Source organism: Colias croceus, chromosome 10 (genome assembly GCF_905220415.1).
Source record: "Colias croceus chromosome 10, ilColCroc2.1".
Classification (NCBI taxonomy): domain Eukaryota; kingdom Metazoa; phylum Arthropoda; class Insecta; order Lepidoptera; family Pieridae; genus Colias; species Colias croceus.
The window spans coordinates 5,195,184-5,219,757 of NC_059546.1; the positions used below are offsets into that span (position 1 = coordinate 5,195,184).

The 24,574-nt window shown below is 33.4% G+C and overlaps 1 protein-coding gene across 1 annotated transcript in view; it reads right to left on the bottom strand.

Moving 5' to 3' along the window:
* LOC123694795 (lachesin-like) overlaps window positions 1-18,692 on the bottom strand; it is a 37,505-nt gene extending 18,813 nt beyond the window's left edge. Inside the window, exon 1 of the mRNA XM_045640359.1 lies at window positions 18,355-18,692. Coding sequence (XP_045496315.1) covers window positions 18,355-18,436 — 82 coding nt within the window. The 5' untranslated portion in view covers window positions 18,437-18,692. The remainder of the gene's footprint in view (window positions 1-18,354) is intronic.
* Between the last annotated feature and the right edge of the window lie 5,882 nt (window positions 18,693-24,574).

Here is a 24,574-nt window from a genome sequence, read left to right on the forward strand (position 1 = left end):
AAGTTATAAAATGAAAAGTCCCCAGCAAAATCTATAACATCGGAAGAAGACCTAAACCTTTTTTTAGAGACTTTAAAATAGTTCTTTTGCTTATTGCTCGGATCGAGTCTTTATTAAAGAGCCTTCTATATTATGAGCCACATCACATTAGTTTATTTACATATACATTCTACATATTCATTACATATTTTTCACATACACTATACACCCTTTATTTACAGATGAATGCACTTTTTAAATCATTTTATATTATCTTAGAAATTTCAATGAACGTTCTTGTGATAATATGTTTATCACCCCTGATTTCTTTAAAAAGTGAACGCACAGTAACGATATCGAACAAAATTTTTCTACATACCCTCAGTTACAATATTTTTTTGTGTCGAATGTTCTTGGTGTATAATGAATTTACTTGTTTGTCATGCATTAATAGAATATATTATTTGATGCGTAATCGCAATTATAATATGAGTAATTATGTTATAAAATATTTTCTCGATAATTTTTTCTCAGACGAAATTATATCCTGTATTTTTAAATAATACCTATAGTTAAATATACATATATGTGGGAATAGGATAAATAATTAAGATTGTATTTCATAACTACTTTTATTTTTAGTCTGTGCTTTTCTATTATTTAATCTGTGGATATGTTATCTGTAGACTGTAGAACGATCTATGTTGTCTATGACTTGACTTTGTGTTTTTTGGTACGAGGTAATGGAGGATTGTTGAAATGTATTTTTGATATGTAACCGGTGTCTGGGAAATAAATCGATTGGGCGAATTTGGCTTTTCATTTACACCATCCCCACATAATTTGGGGGCTCGTCCGGGATACGGGATGGTGGAATAAAGAAAAAACAGACGAAGACTATGATGCCGGTGATTTAACCTGATTAAGAATTTACGAATTACGAACGAAGACTAAGATTTAAAGAAGCTTATGATTATACGATTACGACTTGAAGACTATAAAACTTTTTATTTACATTATTCAACATGCCGCCGAAACGAGTAAAAGATGATGATGATTGTGGTGAACCATCGCCGCGTATTTCCTTCAATGACTTAGAGAAATCAATGACGCCATTTTCGGGTGATGATGCCTATGGCATCGAAACATTCGTAAAAGATTTTGAAGATATTTCCTCTTTAATGCAATGGGGCGAAATAGAAAAACTCATATTTTCGAAGCGGCTTCTCGCGGGAACCGCCAAGCTATTTTTACGTTCACTAAGTGGGACCACCACGTGGGATACACTTAAGTCTGAGCTCCGTGAGGAATTTGGTAAGAAGTTGAACAGTGCAACTGTTCACAAGAGACTTTCAACTCGCCGGATGAAGATGAATGAGACTCATCAGCAATATTTTTTACATATGAAGGAACTTGCAGTACTTGGGAATGTTGAAGATGAAGCCCTGATGGAATATGTCATCGACGGTATTAAAGACAGTGAGTCCAACAAAAATATTTTATATGGCGCTTGTAACATTAAAGAATTCAGAAAGAAATTAGACATTTATTCAGAAATTAAGAAAAAATCATATTCACCTAATAAGATTCAAAGTAATTCAGTATCAAAGTCCATTGGCATGAAAATTCAAAAAACACTACGAGTAAAGAGATGTTTCAATTGTGGAGATTTAGATCATGAGTCGCCTAATTGTACTAAAGGCATTAAATGTTTTAAATGCAACTTGTTTGGCCATAAATCAACTGAATGTTCTAAAAGTATAAAAAAGAGTTTGGAAATTATGTCAACTAAAAATAATATTGATGTGAGACCTTTCAAGAAGCTGAAAATAAATAATATTGATGTAGAAGCCCTGATTGATACCGGAAGCGATGCTAATTTAATAATTATGTCTTATTTTAGGAAGATTCAAGGTGAAAAATTGTTATCTTATAGTTCAGGAACAACAGAAACTTTAACTGGAATAGCTGAAAAGGAAATTTATACAAAAGGATCTTTCACAGCAAAAATTGAAATTGATGATTGTTATTTTGAAACTTTATTTTATGTTGTTGATGATGGCGCTATCCCTGTCAACATTATATTAGGAAATCCTGTACTGAAAGAAGTAGAAATCAATTTTAAATCTGGAACTATCACTGCAACAAGAATATTACACCTTACAATGCTAGAGAATGAAAATGAAGATATCACAAATATTGAAAACAAAGAATATAAGAATAAAATACAGAATATTATAAAAGAATATAACCCCAAAAGATGTACTAAAGCATCAAATGTAAAACTTAAAATATTATTAACCGATGATGTACCAGTTTATCAGAATCCACGACGATTGTCACCTTTGGAGCTTAACATTGTTGACAAACAGATTAAAGAATGGCTTGATGAAGGAATAATAAAAACAAGTAAGTCTGATTATGCTAGTCCAATTGTGCTTGCAAAAAAGAAGAATGGAAACTATAGATTGTGTGTTGATTACAGGAAATTGAATAAGAAGATTATTAAAGAAAGATATCCACTACCACTCATTGAAGATCAATTAGACAGATTAACTTATGCAAAAATGTTTACCTCGCTTGATTTAAAAAATGGATTTTTACATGTGAATGTTCATATTAATAGTCAGAAGTATACATCATTTGTAACACCACGAGGTCAATATGAATTCATTAAGATGCCTTTTGGCTTATGCACTGCTCCTTCTGTTTTTCAGAGATTTATTAATGATATTTTTCAGGATCTTATTATGGATGGTATTGTTCTATCATATCTTGACGATCTCATTTTACCATTTCAATCTGCAGAGGAAGGATTTGTTAATTTACAAAAAGTATTTGACAGAGCTGAAGAGTATGGTTTATTATTTAACTGGGATAAATGTTATTTTATGCAAAAAAGTATTAATTACTTGGGTTATATTGTTTCAGAAGGTGAAATTAAACCTTCAGTGGAGAAAATTGCCGCTGTAGAACATTTTCAGACTCCTCACAATATAAAGTCACTTCAAAGTTTCCTCGGACTAACAGGTTATTTTAGAAAGTTTATAAAGGATTATTCTTTAATAGCAAAACCTCTGACTGATTTACTAAAGAAAGGTACTGTTTTTAATTTTAACTTAGACTGTGAAAAAGCATTTCAGAAATTAAAGTTTATTTTATGTCAATCTCCAGTTTTGAAGATTTATGATCCGAATTTAGAAACAGAACTACACACAGATGCAAGTGCTGAAGGATATGGTGCTGTATTATTGCAAAGGAGTTTAACAGATAATAAGATGCATCCCGTTTACTACATGAGCAAGAAGACATCCGCTACTGAAAAAAAGTATCACAGTTATTATTTAGAAATATTAGCTATTGTTGAAGCTGTTAAAAAGTTTAGAGTATACTTGCTAGGTATTAAATTTAAAATTGTTACAGACTGCTCCGCCTTGACTATGACATTGCAGAAAAAAGACTTACCTCCGAGAGTAGCTCGCTGGGCGCTCTTACTTGAAGAATATGACTACACGATTGAACATCGGCCTGCAGCAAGGATGAAACATGCAGATGCTCTCAGCCGACAGCCTATAAAGAATATAATTGTACTTACCGATACCGCAGCACGCCTGCGAAGAGCTCAAGATGATGATCTGCAAATAAAACTAATAAAGAAAGTATTAGAAAAGGAATCTTATGATGACTATGTTTTAGAGAATGGAATGTTATGGAAGATTAAGGATGGAAATAAATTAATGGTTGTACCTAAGAAAATGCAAAATGAAATTATAAGAAAACATCATGAAAACGGACATTTTGGTTGTGTTAAAACTGAGGAATTAATAAATAGAAATTATTATATAGAGAATTTAAAGGAAAAGATTAAAACAAACATTGATAATTGTAATAATTACTGAAAGTTGGTTATGTAACGGAATATTGGATACGGAACTCTGTGATAGGCGTTACGATGTATTTAGATGCGACAGAATAACTAAAAAGAAAGGCGGGGGTGTTATGATATGTATAAAGAAAACATTTTTGAGTCATAACTTGCATAACGTTCCTGATGACCTTGAAAGTGTTTGGTTAACGATACCAGGGAATGTTTTTAAATTTAGGTCACAGGATGTAAAGAATTTGCACGTTATTGCACTTTATCCACCCCCTAACTCAGACGCACACAATACCTTAAAAATATTTAATCAAGCTTTACGTAATATTTACGATCGGCATCCGAATGACCTATTTCTTATTACGGGCGATTTTAATCTACCTTTTATTTTATGGTCGACTAACAACACGTATAAAATTAACAAATACTGTAATTCAAATTTACTAGAATCTGCATTAGATCTGCTCGATACTATAAATTTATTGGGGGCCCAGCAGTTTAACGTCACACAGAACCACTGTGGCAATACTCTTGATCTTGTCTTCTCGAATGTTTCTGTCGACTGCACGGCATGTTCCGATGCACTCGTAAATATCGATAAATTTCATAGCCCATTGATTATTTGTGTAAAAGATATATGTTTTAAAGAATTGCGACCTGTGTTTCCTAAGCTGAGAAAATTTTATAGAGCAGACTATGATGCCATAAATTCTGAATTGAACAAAATAAATTGGTATGAACTTTTATCAACAGGTTCTTTGGACGAATGCGTGGACATATTTTACAGCAAGATAAATACCCTAATCGATACTTTTGTCCCATGCATAAAGATATCTTCTCGACGCCATTATCCTAAGTGGTACACGCCGGCTCTCATTAATGCAATTAAAGAGAAATCTAAATTTCACAGTCGATGGAAAATTTTCAAAAACCCTAATGACTACGCATCCTTTTCTCTACTGAGAAAAAGAGTTAAAAACTTACAGGACGAATGTCATTCTAACTATTTATCACGTTGTCAAGACAGCATCATTAAGGATCCAAAGGAATTTTGGACGTATATTAACAGCAAACGTAAGAATTCTAATTTACCATCCAACATGAATTATAATGGACGCGTTCTCACAAACGGTAGTGATATTTGTAATGCTTTCAACGAATATTTTCATAGCGTGTTTCAAAGGACTATCTCCTCCAGCGTAACGCCTAATGCCTATGATTCTGATGTAACTGACTGCTTACACACTATACCTTGTAATGATGGAGAAATAAAAAAACTACTGAAGGATTTAGATGTTAAAAAAGGCGCTGGTTCAGATGGTATACCAGCTATATTCGTAAAGAAATGTCAGTCCGGTCTTCTTTTACCTTTAAAAATATTATTTAAACGTTCAGTCACCGAAGGAGTTTTCCCGAAACGTTGGAAAGAAGCCTTAATTGTACCGATTCATAAAAAGAATTCTAGATTAGAAATAACAAACTATAGGGGTATTTCATTGCTTAACATATTCTCAAAATTGCTTGAAAAACTCGTCTACAAAAGTATTTACACACATGCTCTGAATTACATTCCATATAATCAACACGGTTTTATAAAATCACGTAATGTCTTAACAAATTTATTGGATTTCACCCACTATCTTAACACTAATATGAATGACAACGTACAAGTTGATGTAATTTATACAGACTTTGAGAAGGCATTTGACAGAGTAAATTACAATGTTCTAATAGGCAAGCTTTCAGATGTAAATATCAAAGGAAACCTACTGAGATGGTTAGATTCTTATATAAGAAATCGTTGTCAAGCCGTTGTAGTTGGTGGTTATAGGTCTAACTTTGTAGATATCCCGTCAGGTGTGCCGCAGGGTTCACATATGGGACCTTTGCTGTATAATATCTATCTTTATTATATAGATAAATGCTTTCATAGTTCTAAATTCCTTTTATATGCGGACGATAAAAAGATATTTACCAAAATAGCTAGTTTAGATGATTGTCTTTCACTTCAAAACGACCTTAATAGATTAACAAATTACTATAACATAAATAAGATATCAGTTAATATAAATAAATGTCAAAAAATAACTTTCTCTAGGAATAAAAAAAATATTATAAATTTTGAATATTCAATCTGCAACGAAAAAATTCCATCCACTAATACAGTAAGAGATTTAGGCGTGATACTGGACGAGAAACTCACGTACAACGACCACATTGACTACGTCACAAATAAGGCATTTGCTAATTTAGGTTTTGTTTTGCGCACAGCTGAACCTTTTGACGATATACGATGTTTAAAGGTCTTATACTTTGCATATGTTCGGAGTATCCTTGAGTTTGCATGTGTAATATGGCGACCAATCTACAAATGTTATATCAATAGGCTAGAAAAGATACAAAAAATATTTTTTAAGAAATTAAATTTTAAATCCAAATATTTCCCTGTAAGCTATGAGCAGGCTTGTCTACATTATAATATTAACGCGTTATCGGATAGAAGAGATCTAATTGACGTAATGTTCTTATTTGATATTCTAAATAATAAATTTGACTGTATCTCTATTTTGAATCCTTTAAATTTTCGGGTTCCCAGTCAAGGCACTCGACAAAAAAATTTGTTCTTAGTGCCGTCAACGTCTACAAACTATCTTAAAAATTCTCCATATTTCAGACTCCCTGAAGTATATAATAATAAATTTTGCTCAGCTGATATATTTTGTTTATCACGCCCTAGATTTAAAAGTGCAATTCTTCAGATTATAAATAACTTAAATAAGTAATACACACACACACTCACACACACACACACACACACGCAGACCCTAACACACACACTCATTTACACGTCCACTCATTCTCTCACATTGTCACCTACCTTAACAGGCTCAATTTCATTTCTGTTTTTCTCAGCTGTAATGTTATATTGTTGATATTGCTTGTTCACGAGAAGTCACATTTAATTCATTTATGTTTTGTGTTTCATCAAGAATTTTTTGTTAAAGTTAAGTTAAGTTTGTTAAAGTAAAAGAAAACAATTATTGTACCTTGTAATTTGCCGTTTTTTGTCACACAATTTTACTATTATCGGTGTGCCTTGTAATTGGCGTTTTTATATGTAATTAGTATAATTTATCTTATCAACAGCTGTAAGGTACCTTTTATGAATAAAATAAAATAAAAATAAATAAAATACTAGCGGTCCGCCACGGCTTCGCCCGTGGTACATATTTCGCAATAAAAGGTAGCCTATGTCCTTTCTCGTGTATCAAAATATCTCCATACCAAATTTCATGCCAATTTGTTCAGTAGTTTAGGTGTGATTGAGTAACAGACAGACAGACAGAGTTACTTTCGCATTTATAATATTAGTATGGATATACTCTTACAAGATTATATGATACTTGAAATACTTAATCATTTATGTAGTTAGTATAGTTTATGTAGTATTAACATAATTTCAGAATAGTTTGCTTTGCAAATTACAAAGTATACTATTATATTAAATCTGCGAAAGCAGATAGCATAACTTTTAAGAATATTTGTTGTCAACTTTGTGGATCTTAAAGTCATTGAAAGTTATGAAGCAAAGAAGTTACTTCTGGCATTGCGGTCGAGTAACTCAACTCAGTCGAGGCTTGTTTATGTGACAATTGGCGTACTAATGAACTCGCACTCTACAAAGTTGTAAAGGCATTTCGAGCTTACACAAATTGAAGCATAGCACTGCCAACTCACAAATAATCATACACGAGGATTCTAGGTAAGTTTCGAAGCAAGCAAACGTGGAAAGTTCATTCAAGTTGGTGCTGATAGTAATTCACTTTGGAATTGCGGTCGAAACGTAAATGAACAGTGTACAGTTGGCTACGCCGCAATGCATTGCCCTTTGCGAAAACCGCGTTTGTGCTATTTTATTATCTTTGAATTGCATTAAAACGTTCAATGTTTATACGATGGTCTGAACATTACCATTAGTACGGGTCTGTCTCTTAAAACAATGTGAAAATCGTTGTAATTATAGCATAAAATTAATTAATGAATGAAAAGTTGACGTTTTTGACTCAATCCGCAATAATTAAAATTAAATTATATTCATTAAGCATTTACAAACTCAGGGTGCTATTGTTAACCAAATGTTATAAAATGATTTGTATATATAGTAAACAAAAACCAATTAATATGTATGCAAAGGGCGATTAATAGTCATATAAATTAGTCAAAATCCAATTCTCTTTTGAATATTCTATGGCTCATCCAGCAAAAAGCTAATCCGTTGAATAATGGGGTTATAGATATCGGAGTGAAACAGGCGTGACAGAAAAATATGCCAATTGTCGGAATCTATACGTTTTTGCGGATTAATAAACGGGGACAAATTACGTCTCGGCTTTCGGAATATTGAATATGATTCATTGTCCAAGGATAATGCTTAGATATTAATATATTCGGAACATAATATTATGTGTGAACATTGATAGATGCGGCGCTGAGTAAAATAATGGCGGCAATGTATCATTATAAAATATAATTAAATAAAGTCTTCCATGTATGCATCACTTCCACGCGCTTTACATAATATCAGGAATACATTTTCAAACTTTTTATTTTCTCAGTTTAGTTACATTAATTTTAAATTTTGTATATTGAGCATTGAGATACATTTTGACTAACGACCTTTTTGCATAATATTTTAATATAGATATTTGTATAGAAATTTGACCGCGAGTTTCCTAACAATTATTGTAGTTAGCTGTAGGTATCAGAGTTTCTGCAAGCTTTGTATTCAATTGGTAAAATTGTCGTGCACATCAGAGTTAAAGCTAAATTCGAGGTTAAACTATATCTATGAAAGTTTATGTAAACGCTTGGACTTTATTATTACTTAATATTATAGGTACCGGTATATGTATTATTATGACACAATAGGGCGGTTTAATGTACCTTCTCTCAATGATAAATTAGCGGATAGCTCGAAGTTTTCCTTTTTAATTTTACGTTGAATTTGTCGTAGGTTTAATTCGTAAATTAAGTAATTTTATAAGTAAATTCGTAATCAATGGGTTACGACTTACGAGCTATATTTACGAGCTTAGAAAAATGGAACGACCAATAATTATGTTAATAATATAAATTATAGGTACGTACATATAAATAAATATGAAGCTAAGAAGAAGTGTTTTAATGCTAATAATGCAAAGCTAACATTTTTGACGATACCTCTTATTTCATTTTATAATTTCATAAAGGGATGCAGTCCAGAAACTGTTTTTTACAGCGTTAATTTTTGTTAAAAATATACTTTACAAACTTCAATAAAAAAATTAATTTAAATTGATTTCAAAGAAAAAAATTTTTAAACTCTACCGATTCTTTTATTCTCATAATATACCAACAACGTATAAAATATTTAATTAAGTGTTGTAGAATATTAAACACTTGTCTTTTATAATAATAACGTATGTTATTATCTACTTATTTACTAGCTTTCCGCCCGCGGCTTCGCCCGCGTTTTCAAAGAAAATCCGCAAAGTTTCCGTTCCCGTTCCCGTGGGATTTCCGGGATAAAACCTATCCTATGTCCTTACTCGGGTATCAAAATATCTCTATACCAAATTTCATGCAAATTGGTTCAGTAGTTAAGGCGCGATTGAGTAACAGACAGACAGACAGACAGAGTTACTTTCGCATTTATAATATTAGTATGGATTAGTAATTAAAATGTTACTTGGAGTTGTAGGTACTGAACTTAAAAACTAAATGACAATTAATATTGCTCGGTGTATTTGTTGTATCTAATTGTGAGTTTTTCAATGCCATAATAATATTTATATTTGTAAATATTTCCTGGGTTCATTATTTCGCAGTCAAAATAAACAAGTGGGTTTTATTAGACATTATGATATTTTTATCATCTGTGTTTAATTTAATATGATCATAATAATTAACGCATTATCATTCAGCTACAATAACATAACAATGTTTATTAATATGGAGAAGAAAAACATTGAATATTTTATTTTACCGGAGGAGGTGGACTTTTAATAATACCATATCTATATGTTGTTCATTCAATATGTACATTGAGTGAATTTTCAAAGGTGCTTTTATATATTCTATGTTATCGGGAATGTTAATTCTATTAATTAAGATTATAATTGTTAAGAAGTACTTATTTTTAATTTTAATGATGTTGATGTTTGTTGATAGATGAGATTTGTTTTTATTAATTTATAAAAGAACACTGTCGAATTAGGTTAGAATCCTGTAATGATAGTAGGTAAGTTCTATGTGATGTAAATAAATAAATAAAAATAAAAAAATAAATAAAATATAAACATTTATATAAATAAGAAGCGCGTAAGTGCGTGAAAAATATAAAAACATCCGTAATCGTTGCAACATATTGTGTAGAGATGCACAAAGACGCCATATCCATAAGTCGGTCGAGAACGGCGACCCTTCTTCAATATGGAAGTTTCTTAAATCCTTAGGAGTTGGTAAATCTTCTTATAATTGCCCCCCGTGTAACCTTGATACCGACGCTTTAAACGCTCATTTTTCATCATCTTCCAGACTTAACGATACTACTAAACAACAAACGCTTAATTTTCTTTCTACCACTTCAGCTCCTGTTTTTCCCCCGTTCTTCTTTAATCGTTGCACTGTGGGAGAAGTTAAGAAGACAATACTGTCCATATCTTCGAACGCAGTCGGTGCTGACCTTGTAAGTCGTAATATGGTCCTTCCTATCCTCGATATTATTGCTCCTGTGATTACCCACATCCTCAATTTTTCAATTACCTCGGGCAAATTTCCAAAGACTTGGAAAGATGCACAGGTTATTCCTCTGCCTAAAAAATCCAATCCAAGTTGCTTTTCCGACTTCCGTCCCATCTCTATTTTGCCTTTCCTCTCCAAAGTCCTAGAACGTATCATTCATACCCAATTAAGCTCATATCTTAACACTCATAACGTACTCTCTCCTTTTCAATCCGGTTTCCGTCCTGGCCATAGCACGACTACTGCTCTCGTTAAGGTTACTGATGACATCCGTTCAGCTATGGACAGTAAAAAACTTACCATACTATGTCTTCTTGATTTTAGTAACGCATTCAACACTGTCAATCATGACATTTTATTAGGTATGCTACGCCTGATCAACTTCTCCCCCACAGTTCTCGATTGGTTTCAAAGTTACCTGGGTGATCGGCGGCAGCGTATCTTGTTGGATGGAAAACATTCTTCTTCGTGTGCTGTCTCCGCTGGTGTACCACAGGGCGGCGTCTTGTCACCTCTCTTATTTGCCATATTCATAAATAACCTCTCCTCACGTATAACTTCTCTCTACCATATGTTTGCAGACGACTTACAAATCTACCTTCACTCTACACTTGATGATTTACCTAACGCTATTATCACTATAAACGCGGAACTTGCTACGATAGTAACATGGTGCGAGCAATTTGGCCTTACAATCAACCCTTCCAAAAGCCAAGTGACCATTGTTGGAAGTCAGTACCTTATTTCGGAGATTGACTGGGGTATTTTGCCTACTGTAAAAATTGGGTGTGTGGATATTCCTTTTAGCAAACAAGTTAAAAATTTAGGTGTGATTATTGATCAAACGCTTTCTTGGTCTCAACATCTCCAGCTACTCAGTCGTAAATTATATGCTGCATCTAGCTCTTTACGACGCCTTCGCAACTTTCTACCCATACCGACTGTTGTGTTTTAACTCTTTATTATAATGATCAATGACATTACATTTTTATAAAGTGTCTCTAATTCTCTAAGTACCCACATTATAATTAATAATCAATATTACCTACATACAACATCTTCCCCTTTCAATAAGATTTATAAGTATAACAAACTATATTGCTGACGAACAATATTAATTTTACAAATGAATCATATAGGCAAATTAAGCAATAAAGTACTTTCATTACTGTTAGTTTAGCTAAAGAATGAATCAGTGTAGAATAATCTATATCTATCCATTAATGCAAACCATTACATTACAATTATTTATCTAATTATAATTTATGATATTCTCATTAATAGCTACAAATCATCTCGGCTAGTAACATTAAACAAAATTTAATGGTAACCATTCCATCACAAATTTAACACAATACTCATATTTAATTTAACACAATAGCCAAACATTAGTAGAACACACATATACCTTATAATACATCATCATCCGAAACCTTTTTTTTTTTGTGATACTATGAACTAAGTATTATATTATTATTTTTTTTTATTAAATTAAATCATTAATTTTATTATTAATAATGAAATCTGTCTGGAGGACGCACTATTCTTCCAGAACGAGTACTATAAAAATTTGTATTTTGCGACACCTCAGTAGGAGAAGAATTTATTTTGTTATTTTGGACATAACTTTCATCAAAATCATCATAATCGCCGATAGGACGCCTACAATCATGCCTCGTACTTTTATTTAAAACGGGCTCGTTCTGTTCAACGCCAGACTTAATAATTTGCTGCCTATTCCTCCTATACCGCGCGCCATCGGGCGTGCGCACCCAGTACGAACGTGGCTCCGCGGCCGGGCCCTCTACGCGCGCCGGCACCCAGCGACTGTGACTCATTCCCTGCCCTTCACGAATACGTACAAAATCATTGTTATTTAACGGTTTTAATTTTCGCGTATGCTGATTGTAGAATGAGCTCGATTTTTCAGTTTTTTCTGCACGTTTGATCGCTATTTTCTCTCTAGAAGGAAGCTTCGGTCGTAAAAGATTCGAGCTAACGGGCAGCCTAGTATTTAAACGCCTACCCATCAAAAGCTGAGCCGATGAATAAATCTCCCCTGATATAGGCGTATTTCTAAAATTTAATAAAGCTAAAAACGGATCTGTGCCGTCCTGTTCGGCTTTAATTAATAATTTTTTAACAGTTTGTACGTTACGTTCGGCTAAACCATTAGATCGGGGATAATAAGGCGAACTCGTTACGTGTCGAAATCCCCAAGCTTCGCTGAAATTCTTAAACTCCCCCGATGTAAACTGTAGGCCATTGTCTGAAATTAACCGCATCGGAATACCGTGACGAGAGAACATATCCTTTAACTGTTTAATTACCGAACCGGACGTAATATCTCTCAGTGAAGCGACCTCCACGTATTTCGAATAGTAGTCTACGACCAAAATGAAATATTTATTTTTAATTTGAAAGATGTCAGCGGCTAGCACTTCCCACGGAGTGTCCGGTTGCGGGTGCGGCAGCAGCGGCTCGCGCGGCTGCTCGGCGCGGTGTTGCGCGCACACGCCACAGCGCCGCACCGCCCTCTCGATGTCCGCCGACATGCCCGGCCACCACATCACGTCGCGAGCTCGGTTTTTGCATTTATCGATACCTAGATGGCCCTCGTGAATTCTATTTACCATTTCGTTTCGAAGACTCGTAGGTATAATTACTCTGTGATTTCTGAACGCTATATTATTAATAACGTGAAATTCATCTCTTATATCCCAATACATCTTCGCGCTTCCATCTAACAACGCTTTCGTGTGAGGCCAGCCACTTTTATAATAATCCATCGCCCTGCAGAGCCCCACATCATTCCTAGTCTCTTTCTCCACTAACATCAGTTTTTCATCACTGAAACCGGTATTTTGAATAATAAGATTCACATGTCCTTCCACATCTTTTTGAACTTTATCTTCAGTATTATTTAAATTATCTACTTTAGTTCTCGACAATGTGTCTGCTATAAACATGAGTTTGCCTGGAACATAACATACATTTAACGAATATCGCTGTAATTTTAATAATAGTCTTTGCAACCGAATAGGTATATCATTCAGTGGTTTCTTGAAAATAGATTCTAACGGTTTATGATCGCTTTCCACTATAACTTTAGTATGTCCATAAACAAATTGATGGAATTTCGAACACCCATATACTATCGCCAGCATCTCCTTCTCTATTTGCGCCCAGCGACTCTCGGCAGGTGTTAAAGCGCGCGCCGCGAACGCCACGGGCCGCCCCTCTTGCAACAAACACGCTCCGAGACCGAACGCACTCGCATCGACAGAGACGGTAACTTGTTTATTTGGATCATAAAATCTTAAAGAAGGCGCATTCATTAAGGACGTTTTAATTCTATTATAAGCTTTAGTATGTATTTCGTGCCAATCGAACTGTACATTATTTTTTAGTAATGATCTCAACGGTTCCACTAATTTTGCATAATTAGGAATAAATCGAGATACATAATTGGACATCCCTAAAAACCTCTCTAACTCTTTTTTATTTACAGGTATACTCATGTCTCTTATTACACGAATTCTATCTGGATCCGGCTTAATCCCATTTGAATTAAAAATATGCCCTAGGAATTTAACTTCTCTCACCCCAAATTTACATTTATCCCGGTTGAACCTTACCCCATTTGCCACAGCGCATTGCAGCACCTTATGTAACCGCTCATCATGCTCCTCTTTTGTCTTACCGTACACCAACACATCGTCGACGTACGTTTCTACGCCTTCGCACGCGAACAGCCTATGCATAACACTATGAAAAACCTCACACGCACTACTAATCCCGAACGGCAATCGTAAAAATCTATATCTCCCGAAAGGTGTTGCAAAAGTACATAGCTTAGAACTATCATAATCCAATTTCAACATATAAAATCCTTTACTAGCGTCTAAAACGGAAAAATATTTCGCTCCAGACAAATTTGCAATTATTTCATCAAGCGTGGGCAATTGAAAATGACATCTTTTAATTGCCTCATTTAAAAACTTAGGATCTAAACATATGCGTAATTTGCCATCCGCTTTTTCCACTAATACTATATTTGACACCCAATCGGTGGGTTCACTAACAGGCATTATAATATTAAGCTGTTGTAAGCGATTGAGTTCCTCCCTCAACTTAGGTCTTAATTTAATCGGTATTTTTCTTGCACTCCTTACTACGGGAGGAACCCTATCGTCTACAATAATTCTATGAAAACCTGGTAATTCACCTATTCCTTCAAACACAGATTTATATTGTACAAAAAAATCAATATTACAATTTTTTATCTCATTAATTCTCATAATCATATTTAATTTAACACAGGCATCTCTCGATAACAAGTTACTGCAATTTAAATTCAAAACAAATATTTTTTCTTGTACTTTTAATGACTTATATGTAATCGATGCCATAAAATAACCAATTACATTTAATTTATTTTTACTAACTTCCTTAAGAATTACATTAGTTTTCAATAAATCTTTTTTATTAAATCCTGAGGCTAAAAAGCTAGACAATGACATAACACAAACATCGGCTCCACTATCTAATTTAAACATCATCGCTTTGCCATTAACATAAACATAATCGAACCAAGCGTGGCTGTCTATCGTGTTTATTTCAATACCATTTATTATATATTCCTCACCGGAACCCTCTGACGGTGGGGTCGCACGATTCACTTCGCGTAACGATACCGCACTATACCTACAACACTTTGCAAAATGTCCACGTTTATCACATCTATAACAAGTTACGTTAAAAGCGGGACACTTATTATTTTCATGCATACGATCACAATAGGCGCACTTCGGACGCGCCCGTCGCACATGACCTCGTAGCTGCGGCGCGGCGAGCGCGCGCTGCGGCCGCGCCGGCCAGGCGGGCCCGCGCCAGCCGCCGCTCGCCCTCGCGCGCGCGCCGCGCGAACTCACCGCCTCCACCTCGACGTCACGACCGAGCATCGAACGCGCACTCCTCGCTTCATTCATATCACTCGATGAACTTCCCGCAATTTGTGTATCAATTGAAAATTTATTAGCAGCCGGCGTGGGCGCGTCGACTCGGCCCGCTTGATGACACGCAGCCTCCGCCGCTCGGCACCACGATTCTGCGTCACTCAATTCCAAATCCTTTTTTCTTAAAAGACGCTCCCTTAACTGTGCATCTCGTATTCCTCGTATTAACTGCGTTAGGATAAGGCTATCTCTCAGCTCTCCAAATGAACACACTTTACTTTGTATTTTTAAGCGTGCAAAATAACACTCGAAAGATTCATCTGCATTTTGATAACACTCGAAAAACAAATGACGTTCGTAATTAATATTCTTCTTCGGGTCTAAACGTTCTTGAAACTTCGAACATAATACGTCATATTTGTTAATCTCACTACTTTGAAAATCGAGTTCTTCATATATTTCACGTCCACATTTACCAATTGAATGTAAAAATAAAGCACACTTCTCACGTCCAGGGGCATTTTCTCTTCCAGATGCAATTAAATACCAATCAAAGCACTTTTTCCAATCACGCCAGTTTTCCGACATATTGCCGTTGCTTGACATTGCCGCTGGCTGTTGTATCGCATTATTGACGCAACTTAAATCCCTGTCACTCCTCGCCATGTCCTCAAAATACACTTATAAACTCCTTTTATGCACAATATCTTATTTGTTCACACCTGACACCATGTTGTGTTTTAACTCTTTATTATAATGATCAATGACATTACATTTTTATAAAGTGTCTCTAATTCTCTAAGTACCCACATTATAATTAATAATCAATATTACCTACATACAACACCGACAAAGGTTATGTTAGCACAGTCCCTTCTCCTTCCTATTCTTGACTACGCTGATGCTTGCTTTCTCGACTTAACATCTGAGCAATTGGATAAGCTTGAGCGACTTCAAAACCATTGCATTCGGTTCGTGTACGGTCTCCGTAAATACGACCATGTCTCTCACTTTCGTAAGAAGCTCAAGTGGCTCCCAATCCGCCTTCGCCGGAATGTTCATTACCTACTTCTTTTGTATCGAATCCTTTTCAATCCCAAATCTCCTTCTTACCTAAAAGACCAGTTCCAATTCCTGCACTGTGATAACTATTCTCTCCGATCTGTGGACAGGTTAGTGCTATCTATCCCTTCGCACCGCACACATTTCTATGGTGGCTCCTTTTCTGTTACTGCCGCCGGTTTATGGAACTCCCTGCCCGTTAGCATCCGAAAAGCTCAAACATTGTCTAGCTTTGCCAAACAAGTCCGAAGCCATTACCATAACTTAGCATTTAACTCCGATCAGTAAGTTCTATATTATTTTAATTAGTATTTTGCTTTATTTTTTTATTGTTATGGTTTTCTTCTTCCTCTTGGTTTTAACGTATTGTATGAATAATGTATGTATGTTTTTTTTTTTTTTTTAATATATTGTTATTTAGTTTTATAATTTATTTTATATATGTATTATAAATATTTATTTGTATGTATTTTGTGCATATGAGTATGTATATGGATTAGTAATATGTATGCATATATAAGTGTATGTATTTATTATTTATGTAGTTGTGTACTTCTGACCTACCTCCTCCTTTATTACTTCACACAGTGGGTTGCCTGGAAGAGATCACTCTTTAGTGATAAGGCCGCCCTCTGTGCTAGTTTAGCTATAAGTTTTAGTTTTATGTTATTTGTATAACTAGCATAGTAAAGTGTTATAAATAAATAAAATAAATAAATAAGAAGCATAATGTGGTAACATTATGCTTATATTGAAGTAACTCACTAAGTAGGGTTATAAACGCATCCCGCAAATTAGTACCAAATAAAACGGAGTTTTTAAACTCTACAATATATGCAATAAAATATTTGTATATATAGTTTAATATTAATAATTTCACTTTTGCTACAACTGAAAGTAGTACAGGTAGGTACTATATTAATTAAAATTAAAACTTATATTCATTTAAATATTCTTCGAGAATATTCATTTAAATTCTGAACGCACGGGACCTAATAGAAACGAATCTAATGCTAAAGTTAATAAATGAAATTACTGATTCTAACGATATGTATAATTGAATTGTGAGAAAAGAGTTCCCTGTTGTATTAATTAGTAGATAATATTATGTACTTATTTTGTTGCGAAAACTAACGACTGATTCTTACATTTCCTAGAAAGGCTTTATCTAAATCAATAATATGTTATGTACACAAACAAGGAGTAAGTTGAAAATATGAAGATGGATATTGCAGTAAAGCATCGTATCGTCTGTTGTGATGGTTGTTTTTAGAAATAAGCTTTTAATGATAAGAAGATGGATCAAAATAAATCAAATTATTGTACTTACGTGTTCACATAAGTAAAACTAAAATAGACCAAAACACAACTTTTCTTCATCTATTGTAGGTTTTATTGAATACGTGGTGTACAAAAATAACAAAATAAAATTTAAGAATATACTTTTAACTAAAGTTTAAATAAAGTGGAAAGAAGAAAGCTGTGAGTAACATCGCAAAGTAAAAAGTTTTAAAACGATTAGATTCGTCCCACTCACTCTTTTCTTAAGCAATACAATTCATTAGACATTTTCTTGATTAATAAGTTTTGTGATGAAGCATTTATCAAAGCTTACGAAATCCATTTCGGCTAATTAAATTAAATATAAATCTAGGTAATTACTCTATAAATATATTATTTTTCATCATTGCTTACCGTCAGCCGCCAAGATGGGACTGCTAATTGCGAAAACTATGAAAAAAACTTTACAACACAAATCGTATCGCAGAAAGTTCATATTGGTTTAAAAATTTTAACCGATCGGCATTTTACGAGCAAACTTTTCCGACTATTGCGATAATGTCAACAGAAATACTATCATGACTTTTCCGATGCGGCAATGAAGTTCGCTCATTGATTCGCCGGCTCGGCAAAGGAATCGGTTCAATTAAATATTCATTGGGCGATTGTGGGTTGAGCGGGTGCCAGTTATAAAGTCGCGTGGCGCGAGCGTGAGACGGGCTGGCTTTTGGCGCCAAAACGCGTCTGCTGTCTCGGGGCACTCCGGCTGCCTACTGCTTGCTCCGCGGAGCCTCGGCGCTTTGTCTGCGAGCATTGTACGCTCGCGGCGCGTGCGTACTCCCACCTCGCGCTCGGATGAAAGAACAGAACATTGCCAGTATTTGTAACAGTTTGCGTCAAATTGATATAAATGGAGACGGTTTTAATAAAGTGTAATTGACTTTTGCCGACTTTGCGTCGCATTAATTTCGGCCACGCTGAGACGCCTCGGGTAGGTGCTGCGTTAAATACCTACGCAACTTCGCTTTCTGCCATGAATAATCTCAAATTTAAATGAATGTTAATTATGACGAGATTCAACTTTAAGTAGATACATAAAAGATTGATGCTAAGTAACAAATCTAAATTTCTCGCTTCCTTAAGCCTAAAAACCACTTATATTTAAAATATTCAGATTGTTACAAAATTTAAAATTTTCGTTACTTAGAGATCCTACAATGTTTATCTATACAGAATTACTTTCGTAGCTTTCTCAAATGTTCAATAAAACAATGTTACAGTTCACCTAATATAATTTTTCCTTTAAACTTACAGCAAGTTATAATCGACCATTGATTGTTTACAGGTAGAGAAAACGAACGGTCTTCACAAACATAAATTTATCACCCGCCCAGCCACATAATGGAAATCTGTAATAACTAAGGAACAATAAAAGCATCAAACATCTTAACACTTAACAAATTAAAGCATTAATTTCTAAACGAAAGCATTCAAAGCGTAGTGTAAATATGAGCGTGTTGGCACATCAGCGTGAACTCTATGTGAACGCAGCAGGTGCCGGCGCGTATTAAGACAACCGTGTCTTAACTTTGTCGGAATTCACGATAATGGCAAATTTACATTGAATACTATAATAGTATTTATCAAAGCTATTTGAACTTTGATTTGTGTGTAATTAATTTAGTATTTTTTAAATTTTATTTTATTTTGAATGATGGGGGATAATAATGTTACATTCAATTTGCTTTAATGAGTTTATAAAAAAAAAATCCTTCTAAAGTTATGTATTTGCAAGAATTGTAGTCACTGTGTAGTAAAAGTTTATGTATTAATATATTTTTATCTCTTAGTAATATGGATATTATGTGGATAATATTATGTTAACATAATTTAATAATCAAATATTACGCGTGGCCGATATAAACCAATTTTAGTCAAAGGACACAAACATAATTTTATTGCAAGAAATATTCCAATAAAAATATCTCCTTTACATTCATTTAATCGACCGAACAATAACGTTTTATTTGTGCTCTTGTTAATAACGTATTTTCCTTAAAAGGTATAAAGATTGGAATTCGCTATGAAAGCGAGTCGGTTATTGCAAATGTTATTTTTAATATAAGATTAATGTGCTATACTTATCATATCATTGAATAAGTTTAGAACTCTCCATGGTAATGTGATCACGTAAAGTTTGTTGCGAAGCGTTACTCGCTGAGAATATGGCAGGTGATAACTTCACTTGAAATAATGACACGCTTATGCTTAATACTTTAATATAAGTTCAGATATTTCGGTTTGCATGAACATCTGTTTCGGTAATGTTGGTCACAATAAATCTCATGAATTTAAAGATTATTAAACATCACCACAATATACAGATACATAGTATATATCTGTCAACTGTGACATCACGCAGAATAATAATACATTGATTATGTTACTTGACAGAAGCTTGACAGTTGACAGGACCTTTTTTGCAAATTGCTGCCTATTTTTTAATATGCTCAACATTTATACACCTTGAGTAGTTGCTAGGTGTATGTTGTTGTAAGTACTTATAATTTTATTTAGTTTTATTAAAATGAAAAAAATGGAAAATCTAATAAAATGTTCATGGAAGCACTTGGAAGAACACAAAGAATTGTTTGCGGCTACTTTATTTTGTATATCAAAATAAAGTAGCCGCAAACAAGATAAGTATGATTAAGATGCTTTATTCTGGTATTATTACTTTCAGGAATCAATAATAGAATGAAAATATTTCATAGAAATAACAGCAATAATTGATTAATTGTATCCAATACAATTTTATTGGCTCTTCAATTAACAGTTATCATGTGAATTTTATTTACGAGTATTACGAGGAAATGACCTGTAAATTCTATGGCGCAATACGATTATAAATTTTCCTGACTTTTCCAAGAATTGTTTTATGCATAAACACCATACATTTGAAGAATTTATTTGTCCATGATATAATTTTATGGAAAAATAATTTTACTTATTAAGGCAAATAATTTTAATTATTATGACTTAAATTTCTTAAAATGACCACAGTCTTTTATTTAATTTTTTTTCTTAAATATGTGTTTGCTTTTCAAAATCAAGTCTTTAATTTACGTGGTGGTGGTTATCTGTGGTGTTAAATATAATATGTATTAGTTTTTGAGCAATCTTATTTTTGCTTCATATATTGCTCTACATAAGAAAAAATGCCTCCCCCTGTTCACTGTATCTATATAATTTATTTGTACAGTTTTTGGTGTTCAATAAAATGTTTTAGTTTCCAACATGAAGCATTCCATATAAGTTTGTTATCACAAACTAGCCAGTGATATTCGAGGCTTCCGATTGCATGTTGTGATTTAATCGGTGGAATTTTGGAGGGCTACGTTTCAGTTACGGCTTGAATATCCTTAGAGAAAAACAACATTATTAATACTTCAGTTAACGTTTTCACTACTTGGCTGCATGATTTTCAAGTAGGTATGTAACGTCACTTGAGCCCCCTCTTCAAAAAATACGCACGTGTAGGTTGCCTTATTTTAATTTCCTCGGCAAAAAGTTTCAATAATAAACATATTAATACAAAATAAAACGCTTCTGCGTAACGCCATATCATTTTAATTAACTAAATCCCAATCACTTATAAATTTATAAAGAATAGAAATATAAATTCCCAATCACTTATCAATACATATTTGGTTACATTTATATCACCCTAATTTGTAATAAATGAAAATCAACATGCTATTCGAACTTATCACTTGATTGTTTGTAAATATATGAGATAAAACAATCGTTACATTAGCGAACATTGTTTGTGATTACACGAACAGAAATATACATTAGGATAATATCACGTTTAATTAGACTCCGAAGCTAACGAGATTAATAAGATTTGCGTCAATATGAACGTTCCAGCGCCTTAGACAGATAACTAGTTGTATCACAAGGACTTGCTGGCAATTGATCTAATGGAGAATTTGTATGCAATGTGCCAAGATTCTGTAACATTAATTAACAGTTTTGATGTGTAATACAGCATTTGTTGACATGTTGTATTGTGTAAGTTTGTTTAAACTATACTGAAAAATGTAATTTAATGGCATGATATTTGTGTAATCGTTAAATATTAGCGCGTAAATTTGAGTTAAATCGTAACATACAAACTAGCAAAAAATCATTCCTATTAATATGTATATTGTATAGATAGATATGAATAAGATGCCTGGATATATTTTAAGTATAAAAGCATACTTAATACATATTTTTTACATCTTAATTAAAAAAAATCAATATATGAAATAAAGAATAGATGAAAACATGAAGGTATAATATTGCATACGGAACCTTATTTATGAATGATTACACATACCTATCGAATCCTATCTTTTCGTAAATCTTTTGATCAGGACATATTCCATAATATTATTGTATATTACTAAATAAATAGGACTGAAAGACGATAAGCGCGGACAGAAAGCGGGTTGGTTATATAGAGGATCCGTCGCATTTAAGCCTTGGGAACCCTTTTTTCCTCCTTCGCAAATCGTCGGAGATTAAGCTTTGAAGAGTTCACACCTTTTCGCCAATTTTTTTTTTGCAAAACACCAGGTAAATACTTTTATACGATTTTTTCAAAGGTCTTTCAAATTTAATTTATGTATATTTTAGTTACTATCGTTATGTAGCAATGAAAGAAAAACAAACAAAAGAATGAAAAATAATACGCCATTTATTTAATAACCTTATTTAAGAAAAAAGCCCTCCAAGACAAAGGGATTGATAAAAGCGAGAGTGGCATTATTGTGTTACTCTTTGACGCGAAATAAAATATTGCATTGTAAACATTTAGAGAAAATCTTTTTACACGCGGCGAAGAGAACGTTAAAGTTTGTTCGTTTCAAATTCAATATATTATGGTGAGCGTGCTCCCGCTCAGCCGACACCAAAACTCACTCGAGCATTGCTCTCGGAAAATTTATTGTTTTTCTAAGAAAATTTCTTCGCACAATGCTACAGGCTAAGCCCTTGGGAAAGTGCGAAGTCTTGATGATAACTGAAATGAAAATAGTTTTTCATGGGAAACAATTTTATTACATTTTAAAGTTATCATTCCATATAATTTTCACTGATACTTTGAAACTGTTTGTTTGTTAAATTTATTTAAATCCCACATAGGTACAATTTTTTATTATACTTTAAGCCAGGAATGTTTTCCAAATCAAATATGCCTAAAAATTTTAGGTATTCGCACACTAGAGTACATTCTAACATTCCATCAAATAAAGCGCTATGATTTTAAATGTATTTTTTATCGTGCAGTTTTGCAAGTCAAATGATGTTGTACTAATGGAGAATCGAAAGCCCTTCCAATATAGGTCATCAGTTTTTAGTGAAGTTCTAACTGGACACGTAATAACGTTCTGTGAAAAATCGTTAACCCGTGTTCACGTCGCGTAGACACGTGCGCACAGGGCACTCCTGAGACTGATCCCTACTGCTTAGATTAAATTTGATCCTATAAAAATGTGTCCTCCAGTGGATAACTTCGAAAATTTGCAGATGGGCAGAGTATGAAGTTCGCGATAGACGAACGATATACGTGCGAAGCCTACTGACTCGGATCCGGGACCAATCACTGACGGTTGAATAGAAAAATAGATCTGCTGAATCTTACCCTATTCGATTAATCCTTACCCCGTAAGGAGAAAGACATAAAGGAAAGGAATATTTAAAAAAAATCGTTCTTTGTTAGGCAAAAAGCTGTGTATTGTACACCTAAGTACAATGCACAGCTTTTAAAGTACACCTAAAACTAAGTCTCCAAGCTCATTGCAAACTTTTTCTTATCTCTGAATGCATTTTTATGAACATGTTTTTATAATGAAATAAGTAAAGTATCTCTGTACGTTTAAATAAAATCTATAATAGTACAACTCAAATACCAACTACTACTTTTATAATTCCCTTAGAGTACTAACACTTACCTATACAATAATAATTAAAGATTAATCCGTTGCTAATATTTTTTAGACCAAGTTTCCTTAAATTTATTCTCAGGAGGAAATTGTACATTATGCTAGTTAATACTTATTTCCATTAACAAATTAAGATTAAAAAGAGCAATTAAAGACAAATAAATGCAAAATCCAAGTTAGTAACATTTTATAATGTCGACAGAGACTTAATTGCTTCATTTGATAACATTCCTATATCACTGTAATGAAACGCTAATATAACGAAGTTAAATCATTCGTTGGAATCTAATATTAGATAGAATTGAGATTTCAAAAGCTAGTAAAATTAAAGGCAATTACTTATTCAGTACGTTAAAGACAATTTTAATATGAAATCAAACGAGGAAGTAATAAGTAGACTTCAGATTTATCGCATTAAAAAAGAATTAAGGAAAGTGCTCTGCGGAAACTTTTATTTTGTGATCACGAACAGAAACTTGTACATTTAGGTATGAAAAAATGAAAATCACTCCCAGAAAACGAATCAATATTTAAACATGGACAGTTGAAAACAAACTTTGTAGTTAGAAATTCTTTTTATCGGTTGTTGGATAAAATTTATCGTTTAATTATACGAAAAGTTTAAAAAGGTTTAGTCACTTTAA